Source organism: Cydia strobilella, chromosome 21 (genome assembly GCF_947568885.1).
Source record: "Cydia strobilella chromosome 21, ilCydStro3.1, whole genome shotgun sequence".
In the NCBI taxonomy this organism is placed as follows: domain Eukaryota; kingdom Metazoa; phylum Arthropoda; class Insecta; order Lepidoptera; family Tortricidae; genus Cydia; species Cydia strobilella.
This window is the reverse complement of record NC_086061.1, coordinates 7,520,539-7,539,810: the sequence shown is the minus strand read 5'-3', so window position 1 is coordinate 7,539,810 and position 19,272 is coordinate 7,520,539. Positions and strand designations below refer to the sequence as shown.

Genomic DNA, 19,272 nt, shown 5'->3' with positions numbered 1-19,272 from the left:
AGGTACTCATTGAATTATTATGAATATTAATTATTAAATTATAACAACAATAACAACCAATAAATGCATTTTATTTGACTTAAAACAACAATATTGGTTTATTTTTAAAAACAACGATAAACACTATATTTATGCTATTATAAATTTATTTTATTTTTTATTTGTAATTAATGAATACAAATAATTACATGAGGTAACAATAGGTAACTATATTTATTAAATATTATGTAGTACTATTAAATATTCTGTGGTCTAGTTGGTTGATTTTATTTTATTTTATTTTCTTTATTTAGGATTACCAACAGATAATACATCTTACATGCTCTTAAATCTATATAACAATCATGACTGATGCTTATCTAATTATAGGTAACCACAACTTATATAAGTGTCTTGTACCTGTGAACAATAGTGAACATGCAGTAAACTTATGGCTATATGAAATTAGTACATTACATTAACTAAAATATTTACTATAAAAATATTTTTATAGTAAATATTTTATTTATGTTTAAGAATGTATTGATAACAATCAATACATTCTTAAATATAACTTTTGTACCGAATATGTTGACAATAAACTAATTTTTCACATGGTTTCAGGACTTACCCTGACAATATCACCACAAGTACCTTTTTGTTATTTTGCCCTACTGCATCTTACATCTTCAACTCCTCGCCATACAGGTCTCGTATTTTCTTCTTGTCTAGTTTTCCCATTACGTTTCTGGGCATTTCCTTCACCACCAGCAGTTTTCTAGGTATCTGGTACGGCGCAAGGCGCTTGCTGGCGTCCTCTTTCAATTCCTGTCAAAATAATTTCGATTTAATATATAAGATAATTAGTAATCATTAATTACTATACTACACTATACTGTATGTAGTTTATAACAACTAAGATTATATGTCAGATTGGGGCAGTGAAGGCAGCTACGTGATCCCGTGCTACTACGCGAAAATGGTCTTAGGAGACCTTCACTAACTTTGAAATTATAGACTATTGCCATTTACAGATTCCAGAAGAAAGACGCAAAATAAAGACAGCACAGTAAAATGACGTCAGTCTTATGGTTGGACATGAGAATTCTCTGTTTTTAAGGTTCCGTACCCAAAGGGTAAAAACAGGACCCTATTACTAAGACTCCGCTGTCTGTCTGTCTGTCCATCTGTCACCAGGCTGTATCTCATGCACCGTGATAGCTAGACAGTTGAGATTTTCACAGATATAACAACAAATACTAATAATAATAATAAACGACCCCACGGACCCAAGTGCTCCAGAGAGTCGGTCAGGGTCTCCGTCTCCGGCGTGTCTTCGTCGGTCGGAGTGGACCCCAAGGGGACCCGCAGGACTCTCAGCTCTGGCTTGCCTTTATTGGCCGTCCAGAGGGGAGTCGTAAGAGCTATATGCTCCAGGGGTGGAAGTGAAAGATGCATAAGACGCGAGTTGGCACAGTGGCTGTTAACATCAGTCACTGGGTAGAATGCGGCGCACACCTCTCGACACCCCTGAGTCGCTCACACCGGTGTTGCTTCTGGTCTTCTTCACGGCGGCAGTTTCAGGGGCCCATCTAGTCAGCGGCAAGTCACCACCTGCCTCGATAACGTGTGTTAGCATTGTTATGGCAGGTGTCCGGACTTCTTTACAATAGCCCAGTCTCATTGTCCACCCAAACTTCAATCCATAGACCGGTATACTGTTCACTTTTTCTACAATAGTCCCAATGCCTGCTGCGACCGGTTCATGGGTGTCTTTTGTTGGACCTATGAACGGTTTCCAGCAGGCGTTCTACATGACATTAAAGCTCTCCAAGGGGCCTCTACGTGTTGGATCTATATCCCCACGCAAGCCTATCAAAAGACCGGGATTTATAGGCCCGTGAAATCCGAGGAGATACAATAATAATAATAATACCCCGCGGGGGCAGCTTGTGGCGAGCTGACGGTGAGTGGCGACACCGCGGACCCCTATTCCAGAGGGCCCTGTCATCTGGCCCTCGCCTCTGTGCTTGCCTTGACTGGCCGGCCAGAGTGGAGTCGCAAGAGCGGGACCTATGCTCCAGGTTGGAAGTGTAAAATGTCATAACGCCGGCGGCCTGCTGAACGGATTACCGGGAACTGGCTACCGCAGACTCACCTCTCGACAACCTCACAGCCGCTCTGAAGTGTTGCTCTATTGTCGCACTGTGCGTGCGGCCGTTGTAGGGCCCACTAAATGAGTTGGCGAGTCACCACCTGTCTTTCACAATTTTGAGACTGATTGTCACGGCAGGTGTCCGCTTGTCTCCTCCCATAGCCCATTATCCAGTCCATCCAATATTCAAATCTATAGCCTATGACCTTAGTTTCCATCGCAGCACAAAAGGGCTGCACTGCAATAGTCTTTGCACCTGGCGGGGACCATCTCCGGATGTATCACATTGTGCGTTCGGGGATGGTATCCGCCACGTGTATCCCTTGCTTTTAGATTAATATGTCTTAAAGGGCCTCTGCGCTGTTGGCTTCGGCCCCACGCACGCCTCTCAAAGGTCCGGGATCCCATGGTCCCAAGATATGGAAAGACAGACAAATAATAATAATAATTTTCCACTCATTTACTCTAAGGTTAGCTGGAAGAAATCCCTTATAGGGATAAGCTCGCCTTTGTACCTAAATTTATATGAATTTCATGTTAACAATTTTTGTTTTGTACAATAAAGTGATTTACTACTACTACTACAAATACTAAAAACAGAATAAATTAAATATTTAAGGTTGGAATCTGGTACAGAACAATTCAAGATAGACCCTTGTGGATACCCTGGTTTGATTCTGCCAACCTCTCTAGAAAAGTGTTAGTCTCAGCTTTCCGAGTCCGGTCCGGACACATCCCTACAAACAAATTTCTGAGCATGATGGGTGTTAAATCGTCACCACTGTGTGCACACTGTCAGAAGACTGATGACTTGTCTCACGTGTTGTTGGAATGCGTCCGGAATTCGGACTTGAGAAAAAGAGTTTTTGGTAGTCTGGGCTCCACGCACAATGGACAGATCAATTGTTGGTTGGCAGAGCCTATATCGGACAAAGCAATCAGTGTTTACCACTTTATTGACCTCTCCCTTGAGTAGGGAACTATGATAGCACCCATGAGGCTGACATGTTCACCTAGAGTGTCCAAAGCCTCCATCCAGATTTAAAAAAAAAGTATTGTATTGTATTTATTTATAAAGTAGGGCTCCCATACAACAAACGTGATTTTTTTGCCTTTTTTTTTTGCGTAATGGTACGGAACCCTTCGTGCGCGAGTCCGACTTGCACCTGGCCGGTTTTTCAATGATAACATTTTACTGTCGTTCACAAAAAATTATGAAATACTATCTGTCAAATGTTACGATTCATTGTCAACGCCGTAAAATGATGTCATTAAAAACAGAAAATGGCTAACCCCACTTGGAGACCCTCAGCTTGTGAAGGGAACATCATACCTGCAGAGTCATGGTGGCCTGGTCTTTAAGCACGACGACCGCGGAGACGGCCTCGCCGTAGCTCGGGTCTTCGATCCCCAGCACGGCCGCGTCCGCGATCCGGGGGTGCTCCAGTATGGCCGACTCCACTTGGAGAGCGCTTACCTGGTTGAAGAAACGTCATAATCCTGACATTAATATTTGAGATATACCCCAAACGGTCACTGTGTAGTGAAAAATTGAAACCAGAACTAGTGGCTCTGTGAGATGTAAGCCTATTTTGAAAAATTTCCAAAAGCTAGATCGGACCTGCTCACAAAATTTACATTAATGTGATATGCAAGGCTCGGAAAAACGTGCGACCTTTTTTAAACATAACAATAAATTAGGACCCATTTATGAGTCGAAAATGATCGTTCACAGTCTACGGATGTTATTGGGGCATATTTCGTCAGGTGACAACCAAAATTCACTAATTACCACCACAAGTTCATAGCCATAGTGAACCGTATTATTATCTAAATAAAGCTGATTTTTGTTTAATATTTTTTTAGTAATTAGTGAGTTTTGGTTGTCATCTGACGATTTAATCATTGACATTGGTATAAGGGAGTCTCTGTAGTACGGAACAGGGTTATGTTTTCAAAATGACGGACGTTTTTCCGAGCCTTGGCTGATATGTCCTCATATCCTATCGATACAACAAATACAATCTACATATATATTCGATACATAAAACTCCGTCTAGAGAATTATAGTAAATATGTAGGAGTGTCACAAGGCTCTATCTTAGGCCCTCTACTATTCAAGTTTATATAAAGACCTTGAAGGACTTTGACAGTAGGTACCTTGTATCCACCGGTCTTAATGATGTCAACAGAGGTTCTGCCGAGGATCCTGAAGTTGTCGGTGAAGGCGGCCGTGTCGCCCGTACGGAACCAGCCGTCGGGGGTGAAATCGTCCGATTTCCGGTCTCGGTTGTAGTATCTACGGGACGTTTAAGAATGCTACAAAAAATGGTAGAAAAAAAAACATTTCCGGTGGGTTCACTAAGTTGAAAAAACAATAAAATTTACAAATAGCGCAATCACGGCTAGGATACAGATGTAGTGCATAATTATTTTCCATCGTATTTTCACGGAAACTTACGAACGTGTCTTGCTATTTCAGTCAGTCTCGGTACAAAAATACTGACATTGACTGAACTAGCATGACAAATACGAACGTTTCCGAGAAAATACGATGGAAACAAATTATGCACTACATCTGTACAGTTTCTTTGATCATTTTACGATCTTCATCAGATTCATCAATTGATATAGTAGTCAACAACACTAATTCAAGAGTTTCCTTGATTCTCCAGCATATCATCAGATCCTAACCTAATGACAATGAGACCTATAAGGAACGCTGGGAGTACAGATGTGAAAGTTGCGGAAATTTTCCGCATGAAGTTAGAAAATCGGAAATTTAAAGAAATGCAGGAATAAAAAAACTTCGAAATCGGATGATGATAATGATGATGATGTCTGACCTTGTGAAAACTCCAGGGCCCTTAAGCAACAGCTCACCCTGACAGTCAGTATCCATGTGTTTGGTCACCGCTGCTGTGGTCCAGTTGTCTTTAGTGTCCTTGGAATCCTGAGCGGATTGTTCTAGAGATATCTATAAATATATACAGAGATAAAACATTTTTAGATGTACCGTAAAACACCCCGTAAACATCCTCAACGTTGCCTGTTTAGCATGATAAGCAATGTTAAGACCCATTGAAAGCCGTACATTTTAATAAAAAAAACCACGCACACGCCGAAATCATGGGCGCAAATAGACGAAAGAAAGAGAGGACTTATCGTTCTTGGCGCTGTGAGCACAAATACGATTAGTTAAATGTCTACACGTAAAAAAAGTTTTTCGCTTGCGTTTCCATCGGTTTGCCGCTGTCTTTGTCACATTTCGCAAGAAAGAAAGGGAAAGAACATACGCGCCAAGTGTCAATTTTGATCGAATTTTGTCGGTTTTTATTTATTTTTATAACGTTACCTTACAATATCGAAATTCTAAAGCTATGAAATTACTATTTATGTTAAGATTGTTTTTTCTTCTTTTTTTGTTTATAGTATCACATAATAAATAACCGAGTAAAGTAGGATTAAAAGTCCGAGTTAGAGGTTACTTTGGGAATTAATTGTATCGAGCGAAGTGTCATAATTCGTGTATCGGAAGCTATGTTGTTAAAGATAATATAGTCAAGAACTACATATATTTTTTCCACGTCTACGAATATAAACGCCTCTTAGAAAAACATGATCATATAAGGAGATTTTTCGCCTTCTGGCTCAGGGAACCGCCTTAAAAGGAATGAAAACAGGTCAGTTTTAAAGTAAATTTGTATAGAAAGCGAACCGATTTTACAGCTTTTGAGTGTAAAAAATTGTAGTAGTTAACACGGGAACCCGCCCGGCGGGTTCTTTGTTAGTAGTCGCTTTCTTCTACAAAGCGGGAAAACGCTGGGATCGGCAACGAGCGCAGCGCTACAAAAACGGCAGTGAATGTGTTAATATAGTAAATAGAAATAGTAGTCGTACCGTAGTATCTACAGGTGGTGCTGTCACAGTGACAACAGGTTTCAGCTCTCCATTAACATTAGCAGCAATTCGTGCAGAAACTCCAGGCAGCGGCATGCCGACGCATCCGACGGCACGCGCCGAGATCGGCCGGTATGCGTTAGAGAGCGCCATGCCCACTTCGGACATGCCGTAGCGTTCGAGGAGACGCTGGCCTGATATCTGAAAGGTTCACAAATGTATGACATAAGTACGTAGGTACTAAACACGTACTAAAAGTTTATGAAATTGTTTCTCTTCTTAATAAAATGCATTATGTGCTTTACTTTTCTCGTAGTCAACATGACAACTTGTGTTTAACACAGCTGAAAATTTACATTTTATCCTCAAACTATTGGCATTGTACCTATTTTCGTTCGAGCGCCAAAATATTCGGATCCAATGGGTAACTTTCAGAACTTAGTTAACAATCTAATCCTTAATTAATACCTACATTTTGAAACTTTTTAAAATATTATTTAGCCACATTGTCAATAGGGAATTTTATATTACAAAAAACTCTGCGTAGAGGGTGTTACTAGCACAAACACAGAGCCTACCGCGAAACACAAAAATCGAAATTTCAGTTTCTGCCACTCTTGCACATTCGATCGACAGAAAGGCAGATAACGAAATTTCGATTTTCGCGTTTCGCGGTAGACCATCTGTAAACAGAACGCCTTAAGAGCCAACAGGAGCTGAGCGAATTCTCAATTTTGAGATTTCAAACTGATTATCTCCGTCGCGCTGACGGGGGCGGCGCCGCCATATCCCCGTGTGTGTGGTGCACGCACACAGACGCGCACGTCATTTGCGCTCACGGACCTTATGAGCCCGTAGTCGATTTGAAAACGCGCGAAGATACGACTTTTACACAGTAACCGAACGCCGGCCGCTGCTTGAAATAACGCGACCGCCTAAACAATATCTTAACTTTCGCAACATTATGCGTCACTTTATAACTTTAATTAGGTTATAATAAAACTTTCGGTAAATTTGATATAATCGTTTATTACTCCTAACAATTTACCTATGTATTCATATAATACATACAAATTATATAGCATGATGATAATGATTTGCACTAAGGCAATATCTTATATATATAATCATCTTACTCGCGTTATCCCAGCCTTTTTGCCACGGCTCATGGAAGTCTGCTGGGGTCCGCTTGGCAACTAATCCCAAGAATTGGCGTAGGCACTAGTTTTTACGAAAGCGACTGCGATCTGACTTTCCAACGTTCCAACCCAGAGGGGAAACTAGCCTTTTGTTGAGATTTGGTATACAGATACTTTGAATCCCGGGGAAGGACATAGAATACTTTTTATTCAAGAACTCACCCTTTAAGGGGGTGGAAATTTGTATGGGGAATCAATAAACGCTGAACCGATTAAGATGAAATGAGGTATGGACATAGTTTGAGTCCTGGGGAAGGACATAGGATAGGTTTTACCCCAGAAACGGGGGGAGGGGGGGTAATGGAAATTTGTATGGGATCCAATAAAACCGATTTGGATGGAATTTGATATTATGGAGATAGTCTTAATCGTTGGGAAGGGTGATAATAATTTTTATTTCCTAAGTCATCCTCTTCTCTTCTCCACTCTTGTAACACTCGCTCAACGTGTGGTTGGTTGTACGATGAATACTGCTCAAGACCTGGAATACCTGGAGTGCTACTGGGTGCAAAGGGTCAGGGGTAACACTCGCTCAACGTGCCGCTGGTAGAGTATGATGGGGAAAACTCAAGACCTGGAACACCTGAAGTGCTGCTGGGTGCAAAGGGTCAGGGGTAACACTCGCTCAACATGCCGCTGGTAGTGTGTAGTGTACGATGGACACAGCTCAAGACCTGGAACACCTGGAATGCTTCTGGGTGCAAAGAGTCAGGGGTAACACTCGCTCAACGTGCTGCTGGTAGTGTATGATACGGAAAGCTCCAGACCTGGAACACCTGGAGTGCTGCTGGGTACAAAGGGTCAGGGGTAACGGGTAACACTCGCTCAACGTGCCGCTGGTAGTGTATGATGGGGAAAGCTCCAGATCTGAAACACCTGGAGTGCTGCTGAGTGCAAAGGGTCAAGGGCAAAGGGTGGGTAACACTCGCTCAACGTGTTGTGGGTAGTGTATGACGGAGACAGCTCAAAACCTGGAACACCTGGAGTGCTGCTGGACGCATCGGATCAGGGGTAAAACTCTTTTAATCTGAAGTTGGTAGAGTATGCTGTAGGCAGGTTAAGTTCTTCAAGACCTGGAACACCTGGAGGGCTGCCAGATGAAGCAGGCACCTGACCAGAGCTACCACACGTTTAACATGCAGTAGGTACTGGGGGTTAAAAGGGGGTGGAAGTTCTGATAACAATAAATGAACCTGAGTTCCACTAAGTACAGCCAGGGTACATCATCAGCTCTATCTTGGGTACTGCTCTCCCATTTGCTCATCAAGACGTGTCAGAAGACCAAAACAGCGTGTGCCTATATTGCACCAAACCTGAGTTCCACTAGGTACAGCCAGGGTTCAGCATCAGCTCCATCTTGGGTACTGCTCTCCTAATTGCTCATCAAGACGTGTCGAATAACCAAAACAGCGTGTGCCTATGTTGCACGAAACCTGATTTCCACTAGGTACAGCCAGGGTTCAGCATCAGCTCCATCTTGGGTACTGCTCTCCTAATTGCTCATCAAGACGTGTCGGAAGACCAAAACAGCGTGTGCCTATGTTGCACCAAACCTGCGTTCCACTAGGTACAGCCAGGGTTCAGCATCAGCTCCATCTTGGGTACTGCTCTCCTAATTGCTCATCAAGACGTGTCGAATAACCAAAACAGCGTGTGCCTATGTTGCACGAAACCTGATTTCCACTAGGTACAGCCAGGGTTCAGCATCAGCTCCATCTTGGGTACTGCTCTCCTAATTGCTCATCAAGACGTGTCGGAAGACCAAAACAGCGTGTGCCTATGTTGCACCAAACCTGCGTTCCACTAGGTACAGCCAGGGTTCAGCATCAGCTCCATCTTGGGTACTGCTCTCCTAATTGCTCATCAAGACGTGTCGAATAACCAAAACAGCGTGTGCCTATGTTGCACCAAACCTGCGTTCCACTAGGTACAGCCAAGGTTCAGCATCAGCTCCATCTTGGGTACTGCTCTCCTAATTGCTCATCAAGACGTGTCGGAAGACCAAAACAGCGTGTGCCTATGTTGCACCAAACCTGCGTTCCACTAGGTACAGCCAGGGTTCAGCATCAGCTCCATCTTGGGTACTGCTCTCCTAATTGCTCATCAAGACGTGTCGGAAGACCAAAACAGCGTGTGCCTATGTTGCACCAAACCTGCGTTCCACTAGGTACAGCCAGGGTTCAGCATCAGCTCCATCTTGGGTACTGCTCTCCTAATTGCTCATCAAGACGTGTCGAATAACCAAAACAGCGTGTGCCTATGTTGCACGAAACCTGATTTCCACTAGGTACAGCCAGGGTTCAGCATCAGCTCCATCTTGGGTATTGCTCTCCTAATTGCTCATCAAGACAGACCAAAACAGCGTGTGCCTATGTTGCACTAAACCTGCGTTCCACTAGGTACAGCCAGGGTTCAGCATCAGCTCAGCTCTATGTATACTAAAACCTTCTCCAGAATGTAACAAACACTTTTCTAAAAACCGCATCAAAATCGGTTCAGCCAAATGCGAGATAATCGCGAACAAACATACATACATACATATACATACAAACATACGGGTCAAACTGAGAACCTCCTTTTTTTCGAAGGCGGTTAAGAAACAAGTACTTACAACCCAAGGATTAAAGTTTCTGGTCGCAGTTTACACGCACACAGTACAGCCAAACACGCAAACAAATATAACTTTTTACACGGCGAGCGACGCACACAATGATAAATAACTTCGTCGTCGTCGATGCAACGTGCGGAGCCGATCAACAAACGTCCTGCCTCTACCAGCTCCCGCGCGGGACTGAGGCCGCGAGCGCGTGTCACCGATGTTATACCAGAAAAAGGGGAAGTTTTTAAAAAATCGTCAGAAAATAAAAGTTGCAATTTAAATAAAATGAAGTACAGCAACAGTTTAAGTAAACATTGCAGATTATTTGAGTATGCAATCTACGTCGAAAATAATTAGATTTTCGGAGAAATTGTCACTTGTTTTGAGGTCATTTCTGGAGAAAATTGAATTCGTTTAACTTTCATTTCCTCGAACTCTAAGTCATATAACAACAATGTAATCTGATAAACCTAGAGTACAGAATATGTGTAATACAAATTTACCATTTTTAGCAGTCCAAACTTTACGAAATTTACAAATAAGAGCATCAAAGTCAGTGCTTTACACGCGTTTACCTAAACGTCCATCAGAAAAAAATTCATTACTAATTTAGTAAGCCTTTTTTCAAAAAAATGATCTGATAAACCTAGAGATAAGAAGTCGTGCTAATAGAAACCAGTACTTGTTATTTCAATTAGGTAACAAAAGGTGTACAATTTCACAGAAGAAATCTATCAACTTTACATTTTTGCGACTAAAATCGTAACCGGGCTCTTATGCCTGCAAGTCGCGTCGCGGTCGCGGCCCGCTATATAGGCATATCATAGGCTATAGCTAGTTCTTACAAACTTTTTCTGTTAGCTTAGCTCGCTACCACCACTGAGCGTTTACTTATTTCCTGGTATTGTGATTTAACTTCTTGATTTTAGGTAGCTGAATTCAGTATCCTTCTACAACCTGCAATCCAAATAACATTTTGACTTTTACAGGAGAGTAAAAAAACAATCATTTCTTTTCTCGTTTCCGTGCGGAAAGTATCAACTTTCGACACGCTGTGCTATTAGTACCTACATTGTGCAACGAGGGGGGTAAGTGAGATTTTGTAAAGGAGGAGTTTACAATATTCTTACCCCCGGAGTTACACACAATGGTTTTCGTTACACTTGTGATGAAAAACTAAATTTTCAGGGAAATAATTATAAAATACGGTGACATTTCAAATATTCGTCCGCCATATTGTCATTTCTTGACAGGTTAGGCATCTAAGGCACAGACCTTCGGCATTCAGCCACGATTGAAAATTTTGTGTAAAAATATTTTAAACGGCTATTAAATTAATCCAATTAAATATTATAAACAAAAATACTAAATTATAATTGTCAGTATTTTAGAAGTAAAACTCCCTTACACACCCTTATACTTTAAACAAAGTATTTTACTTATAACTTACTTGGTTCGTACTTCGTATGAATTAGTGACATATCTAATTAAAAAAAGAAAGCTATAACTCCCGCGGGAACAATATAGGCCTTTTGTTTTCCCTTCAGTACACCTGCATGAAATAAGATCTTTTCGAGCAAGTGTGATGAAAAACAAATTTGTCGCTCTCCGGCTTCGTTGATTAGAAAAAAAGAAAGATAAAATTAGATAAAATCAGGTTAGATAAAATTATCATAACAAGGAAACATGTGACATGAGATATTTCTTACGTTGATGTAATTATACAGTTTTATTAATGGTCCGTTTTTTATTTATGAGTCAGATAAGGATTACTTATCTTATGTTATATATAAGGATTACTGTCTAAGCTGTTAATTATTTTGTTCAGGTGCATGATTCCATTTTGTTATTGAGCGCTTCAATCGCCAACAAACTGGTTACAGTTTGGCGATGCATAAATTTTGTTTGTAAGCATGTACCCTTTGTGTAAATAAATTAAAAAAAAAAAAGATTTTGATTAAAATAGGTATGTTTGAAGAGCTCCAATCCTGGTCGGAATGAATAAGAAACCCCAATTTGGGACAATAGTCTAGTCTACAAAACGTTCAAGGTGGTTAAAAATATAGTGTAAGCTGTTCGCATTAAAAAACCGCAAATCGATGTACAGGTTAGCCGTTTGGTACACGTATACTAGAGGTCAAAACAAAATTATCGACCCGCAGTTCCTAAAAAAAAATCCCTTGGGAGGGGTGCTGAAACTTTTTTTGTATAAAAAATCTTTTTTTTTGTATAAAAAATCTTTTTTTTTTGTATAAAAAAACTTTTTTTTTTAAACCTATCGTATTCTTCTCTTATCTATCATACGAAAGGGCTTTTTGAAGCGATTCTGAAAATATATCACATCATTACATTTTAGCCATTTTTCTTAAATTGAAACAAAAAGAATTTTCAAAACATACCAAGTTTGGGCTCCTCCAGATACGATATGGCTGATTTTTTTTTGTACAATATACCAAAAATGATACGTGATTTCCTCATATCTAACCCAAAAAAAGGAATTTTAAAAATAATTTTATTTAGTTTTTTTTTAAATACAAAGTGACACAGTTAGGTTTAAAGATCTTTATTTTCTCATAAGAATACATAATATTCACTTACACGAGAATTAATTGTTTTTTCACGCAAAATACATTTTATCGGTGAGCGCACACTTAACCTATAACAAATAACTTAATACTGTAGGTATTAACATATATGACTTAAACTAAAAGTATACAAATTAAACTAAATTAAACAAAAAACACTTTTTTTTGGTTTGTTTTTTGTCGGGTATATCAATAACTTATAAACAGAACAATTAGCAATGGAATGCGAGCGTAGTTGCTACGGCCCGGACCGGCCGTTCTACTTCAATACCTATTTTACGAGACTTATGGAACTGTACTGCAGATACGGTACATATTAATCATACAAGGATACGTAATATCCATATATCCAACGGGAAATACCTCTTTAACCCTTTAACTTGACCCCAAACTTGGTATGTTTTGAAAATTCTATTTGTTTTAATTTACAAAAAAAAATGGCTAATTTGTAATGATTTGGTATACTTTTAGAATCGCCTCAAAAAGCCCTTTCGTATGATACCACACACGATAGGTTTTTGAAAAAAAAATGTTTTATTCCATACAAAAAAAAAATGTTGTAGCACACCCTTCCTAAGGGATTTTTTTAGGAACTGCGGGTCAAAAATTTTGTTTTGACCTCAGTATGCGTGTGCCAAACGGCTAACTTGTACATCCATTTGCGGTTTTTCTTTGAAATTGGGCTTGTACGGCTGCCACTAATAGAGATACTAACTCCTAAAAATACGTATGATACTTCATTAGATTCGGAATGATGTCTAGAAAAATTTATTCAAAGCATTCCCACATAAAAAAAGTTCAAAAGCTATTAACAAAAAACGCAAACGTACCATTACGCAAAAAACAGCAAAAAAATCACGTTTGTTGTTTGGGGAGCCCCACTTAAATATTTATTTTATTCTGTTTTTAGTATTTCTTGTTATAGCGGCAACAGAAATACATCATCTGTAAAAATTGCAACTGTCTAGCTATCACGGTTCATGAGATACAGCCTGGTGACAGACTGACAGATAGATTGACAGACAGTCAGACAGACAGACAGATATTATTTTAAAGGTATTAAATATTCTTTTAAAAATTAGAAAAAAATATGGTGCATTTAAAACATATCATGGAATATACTACGGTTATAAGTTGATAGTATGTAAAGTTATTTTTTCAACAAGTTAGGCAATTATTAAGTAACCACATTTTTCTCGAACTTTCGTCTTTGTTGTAAATAAAAAAAAAAGAAAATAATTGGCGTAAAAAGTATTTCGCCTCGTGGAGCCCTTTTCATATACATACTTACTAAGATCACGTCATAAACGATTTAATAAAAGTAATACTTTATTAAAAATAAATTTTAGAATAATAGTGAAAATTGTAAAATATAAAACAATATTTTAACCAAAGTATTACTAATTCTTTTTACAATCAAATGTATGAATACGTACTTAGAACTGATACTTTTCTAAATAACGAATAAATGGACTAAATTGTGTAATTAATTTTTAGTGCAAATCACCACAATTTGCTTCTAAAAAGCAAATCAGTGACCAAAAATTATATATGATTTTAATGTTTCGTTCATATATTCAGATTTGTGTATGAAAATGTGAAACTATTATTTCTAAAATAAATTATTCGTCCCTAATTTACACAATAATTATACCAAATTTGATCTCATAGCAACAGATATGTAGAAATAGAGGCAAACTGGACCGCAGAAGCCGACTTTTCCCCTCCCTTTTTCGCGGGTTACCCGGACTTAATCTCGTAGCTAGTGCGTCAGCTCAGCTTTGTATGAACCAAGGAATAATAAATAGTGTTAAACGATATCCCCTGAGGCCAAAGTGCATACTCACTTTACTTACTTCGTCTACTAAGAGGCAAATCGCGACTTTGAAAAGGTTTATCGATTTATCACATCACTAGATTATCGACATTTAATGTCGACTATTGCCCATCACTTTTCTGTCTGTGTACGTATTTAGAAACTTGACCCCGCCCCTAAAATTAGTGCGATAAGAACAACTGCAGCTTAGGCGAAAAATCCTGCGTAAAAATCTCAAAAATCGAGGTTTTGTACTCGACTGTTTCCTCCTCCAAAACTTAACCAATCGTAACCAAATTTGGAAATCTAAATGATTATGAAATTGTCTGTGTCGGACTGTTTTGATTTTTTGGCTAATTGATACCAGTTTTGAATACCACGCCTGTCATTGCGGCATAGTCAGTGAGGCCATTTTTGGCCATGTGTGAAGGGCTCTAGCGCCTTAAAAAACAAAAATATCAAAAAAAGCAAAACACACCGACACAGATATTGAGAATATTAATCTGTGTTGAAAAAATCATTGCTCTAGCTTCAAAAACCACGGAGGAAACAGTCGAGTACGTTTGTATGGAGAAATGACCACTCCTGTTGGCTCTTAATGCATCAATGTCATAGTGGAAACTTGTCAAAAAACTAAGGCATAATATGTATAAGTTACTCTATGGTTTACAATAATTACAATACATGCTAGTGCTGAACTCTGGCGGCAGAACATTGCAGAAATACCCCTATTAGATTGCTAGAATGATGTACTAATACTAAACTAATAATGGTATCTGAGGTTCAATGTGGACGGACGGACAGACAGATAAGCCAAAGGGCATTAATGAAAATGGAGCATTTGTGGAAATGGCCAGTTCTTACTTGTACCCATTTATAGAACCGCGTCTTCGGCTGCACGTGACACGTGAGTCTCATCCTCTGTAGTGTGGTTTTGACATATTTATGTAAATGAAACATTCATGGAACAGTTCCTACCTGTTCCGATTTATGGAACAGCGACTCCGGCAACGACGCGAAGCCGGCACACATGAGTCTCATCCTCTGTAGTGTGGTTTTGACATATTTATGTAAATGGAACATTCATGGAACAGTTCCTACCTGTTCCCATTTATGGAAGAGCGACTCCGGCAACGACGCGGAGCCGGCACACATGAGTCTCATCCTCTGTAGTGTGGTTTTGACATATTAATGTAAATGGAACATTCATGGAACAGTTCCTACCTGTTCCCATTTATGGAACAGCGACTCCGGCAGCGACGCGGAGCCGGCACACATAAGTCTCATCCTCTGTAGTATGGTTTTGACATATTAATGTAAATGGAACATTCATGGAACAGTTCCTACCTGTTCCCATTTATGGAACAGCGACTCCGGCAACGACGCGGAGCCGGCACACATGAGTCTCATCCTCTGAAGCGTGGTTTTGACATACTCTGCAGTTTTTGGCGTCTGGAAGATCTTCTCGTGGTCGGCGGCGAGACGCGCGTACATAGCGGGTACACCGTGGAATACGGTCACTGAAAAATATTATTATAGATTAATAAAAAAAAAACGCTTCAAACGATTGAAATTCGTGACCTTCTGATGGTCCAGTAAATCAATGGGTCACCATGCTTGCTTGGGTAAAAAAGTTGACCTCGCTTAAACCTGGTAATTTTTTTCATCACTTCTTTTGACATTTGATATCATTATGAAGCTAAGGCGAAAGGCGATCAGTTAAACCGAAAGAAAAAGTGACGAAGCCCTCCAGTGGTGAAGGCCGGATCCGACATCTATTACAGTTTTTAATTTATATATAGTAGTGTGACTACTTAAAAACACAAATCAAAATATTTAATAAAATAATTTGATTTGTTCTCAAACTTGTTCATATGTCTTAGCTTTGAATCTTCGTCAAATATTAGTTCTCACGTTGCGCCGACTATAAAATAATTACACTAGGGAGGCGCGTAGCGATATCTGTCGTAAGATTACTACACTAGAGAGGTTCGTAGCGATATCAAATATAAAGTATAGCATAGTATCTCAACTATACCTTTAGCTTCCTCCCGTTCGCCCATTCCGAGTAGACGTGCCCAAACGGTGTGCGATACGAAGGAGGGCAACATCCGCAATCTGACGAATGGTAGAAGATGTTGCTTCATGATTGCAGAAATTCTAATTATTATTAATTATTTTGGGTTTACCGTGGGACTTTGTCAATCTGTGTAAGAATGTCCTATAATATTTATTTATTTATTAAAAAAAAAAGAACTAATTACGTTTATGGTGAGCCAAAATATTGTAATTATCTATTTAATCTTTGAAATAAAGTATGGTCGAGCTATGTGATGTCGAGAATATCGTAATGCTTGATGAAGAGACCCTATTTGAGCGCTGAAATGGGCTCTATCCAAACTACCCATTTACAAGTAATAGAAAAACAAATGCCCCAATATTGAACCCTTAGGTACTCCCAATATTTACGGCTGTGCTAACTATTCGACTTTTTCCATTAGCGAACATGTTTGAAGTTATTTTGAAGGTTGAGTAGGGTATAATAGTGAAAGGTTTCTGTTAACATTCGACGAATAATCATTCATTATCTTGCGTAACAGTGTAGGTATTAAGTATGCTTCACGCAATAAAACGCTTTAGCTAGATCCGTCTGTGTTATAGTACCTGCCGCCAACCGCGAGGGTGGATAGCATAGAATTGAGTTGTCCATGAATATGGTGCAGCGGCAGCGCATGCAGAACTATGTCTTGTCGAGAATACCGCCATGCTTGGTGGAGAGACGCTATCTGAGCGCTGAGCATTGAGTGTGTCCAAACGACGCCTTTGGGTTTGCTTGTGGTCCCTGAAAATGAAAGTGAAGGTAAGGCACAACAGACTTCAAATAGAGATCTATTAGGGGGAAGAGAGAGAGGTGGGAGGTTCTCTATTCTAAGGGATCTTTGTTTTTTTTATCTATCTATGTTTCTCGAAGATGGGTGGACTGATTTGGACAATTATTTTGTTTGAAAGGGGATACTTAACAGTTGGTCCGATTGTCACGAGGTCAGGATTAGATCATGGAGAAATTGGGGTAGATATTCAAAGGGGGCGTGCATTTCGTCTTGGAAAGTGATATTAGGTGAAGGGGAACTATTTTTATGGAGTCCGTTCTTTTTTATTAAATATTATTTCTTATTCTGTTTTTGATTTAGTATGTTACGTAATAATATGTAGGTACGTTGTGATTTAATTTTGCCTTACCGCTAGTATAGATAAGTAGCGCGTCCTTCTCTCCATACCACAAGTTAGATCTTCCCACGTCAGTAACTTCTTCTTTGGACAAGAATGAATTGTTGGGTTGGTACAACTGAGCGGTAATCTCCATGTCCTACAAAACAAAATATTCTGTCAAATATTTCATTTTTAAACACATATTTAATTAATGCTGATTGTACTTGGTACCAACTTAAACACAAACACACAGAAAACAACCAACACTAACTTTATTACTACCACATGTTCAGAGCCAAAATTAATAAAATGTCTGGATTTACTTCAGTTTGTTACCTTTCCAGTGACTAGTAGAGGTTTTTTGATGTCCTTAGACAGTGGGCGGAGGATATTTTCGTATTCATTCGTGCATATGACCAAACTCGCTGTGCTATCTTGTAGGAAGTATTTGAGCATCTCTGGAGGGTGGAGCGGAGTCAGGGGCACAGCTAAAAAGTTTTAGAAATGTTTTGTTGAAAAGTTCAAATTTGAACGTGAAAAATTATAATATCTGCATATAGCATCCATTTGTTCTATTCTTGAAGTTAAAAATATTGGAGCCTAATCACTTCCCTGTAGACAATACAACCATTAAGGAATTTGGTACATTTTACTAAGTCTCATCATACGACTTTTTATAAGAAATAAATCAAGGTACTTACATTTGTCTCGAGATCAAGAAATATCAATTAAATCATAAATCAGTTTATAAGCTATAAACAGACATACCTATGTTGCCAGACATCCAGATAGCCCACTGCACGATAACGTGCGACGCATTGTTACCACACATGTAGCAGATAGTCTTCTCACCATCGCCCACTGGAAACAACATTTTAGGAAGGCATAAAGCTCGGAAATAAGAGGGACAAAGAATATATGGCGCGCCGTGCGAAACTGGCGACAGAAAAAATGCGCAACAGGCGGGTTATTACCTTTTATCCCAATTACTCTAAAAATGAAATTCTTTTAAAATTTATGCTAGTCAGATTCCTCGTCTATATCACTAGCTATTTTATACTAAACTTATACAAATACAGCAAAAGGAAAGGAACTCACCCAGCTGCGTGGAGATGTCCTCGCTAAGCTGACTGGCAGCCTGATGCAGGCCGGCGTAGGTGTATATTCCCACCTCATCCTGGAGAGCCACGCGTGAGGGGAACAGCAAGGCTCGCCGGAACACGGGAACTGCTCCTCCTGTATTGTGGAATGTTTTATAGGCTATCATCATGTTTTCACCAACCGCTCCAATTAAGTGGTAGACTTATACCATGAACAACAATTTAAAATGTTACCTGCTTTAATATCGGCATTGTAAGCGTTCACCAGTGCCGTGTCGACCTCTTCCTTTACTGATGTTACAGTAATACCTGAAACATGCCTACATGATGTAGCTGAAGACGAATTACGCATGAACCGGCTAAAAATCCGAAAATTGCGCAGAGACACTTCCATGATACTTCGAACCGGTAATATATACTTTAAAGGCCAGCTTTAAGGTCAGTTAAATAAATATTTGGCCGTGTCAAGCGGATACAATTTTACATTAGAAAATAATTTGAGCCCAAAAGGTCACTACTTAGTTTTGCTACTCAGAACTCAAAACTCAAGTGGCAAATGACAAATTGACAATACTCATTTGACAGTGACAAGCAATAACTTTTTTTACAAGAGATATGTGTTACCACTAGTAAAAAATGTGTCATGAAAAGTTATTTATAGTGACAACTCTTTTATTAAAAGATAGATTATTATAGTTGGTCAAAAAAAAAAATCTATACTCATCCTTT

General features: G+C 39.4%; 1 protein-coding gene across 1 annotated transcript; it reads right to left on the bottom strand.

Annotated features, from left to right (window-relative positions):
* Nucleotides 1–239: 239 nt before the first annotated feature.
* On the bottom strand, nucleotides 240–19,066 carry LOC134751105 (malonate--CoA ligase ACSF3, mitochondrial). The gene is made up of 13 exons (XM_063686454.1): nucleotides 18,778–19,066; nucleotides 18,542–18,679; nucleotides 18,212–18,304; nucleotides 17,780–17,931; nucleotides 17,474–17,600; nucleotides 16,898–17,075; nucleotides 16,272–16,351; nucleotides 15,581–15,753; nucleotides 6,035–6,235; nucleotides 4,981–5,111; nucleotides 4,295–4,433; nucleotides 3,468–3,611; nucleotides 240–807 (listed from the first exon to the last, which is right to left on the bottom strand). The coding sequence occupies exons 1-13, from the start codon at nucleotides 18,935–18,937 to the stop codon at nucleotides 661–663; spliced, it is 1,863 nt and encodes a 620-aa protein (XP_063542524.1). The 5' UTR covers nucleotides 18,938–19,066; the 3' UTR covers nucleotides 240–660.
* Between the last annotated feature and the right edge of the window lie 206 nt (nucleotides 19,067–19,272).

What these genes read in the sequence shown, in the direction of transcription:
- LOC134751105 (XM_063686454.1), bottom strand. Translation starts at nt 18,937, where the DNA reads ATGGAAGTGTCTCTGCGCAATTTTCGGATTTTTAGCCGGTTCATGCGT. An exon ending in GGACATCTCCACGCAGCTGG is followed by an intron (nt 18,305 to 18,541) that starts GTGAGTTCCTTT and finishes TGTTGTTTCCAG; the next exon opens with TGGGCGATGGTGAGAAGACT. An exon ending in CGAACGGGAGGAAGCTAAAG is followed by an intron (nt 15,754 to 16,271) that starts GTATAGTTGAGA and finishes AATATTTTTCAG; the next exon opens with TGACCGTATTCCACGGTGTA.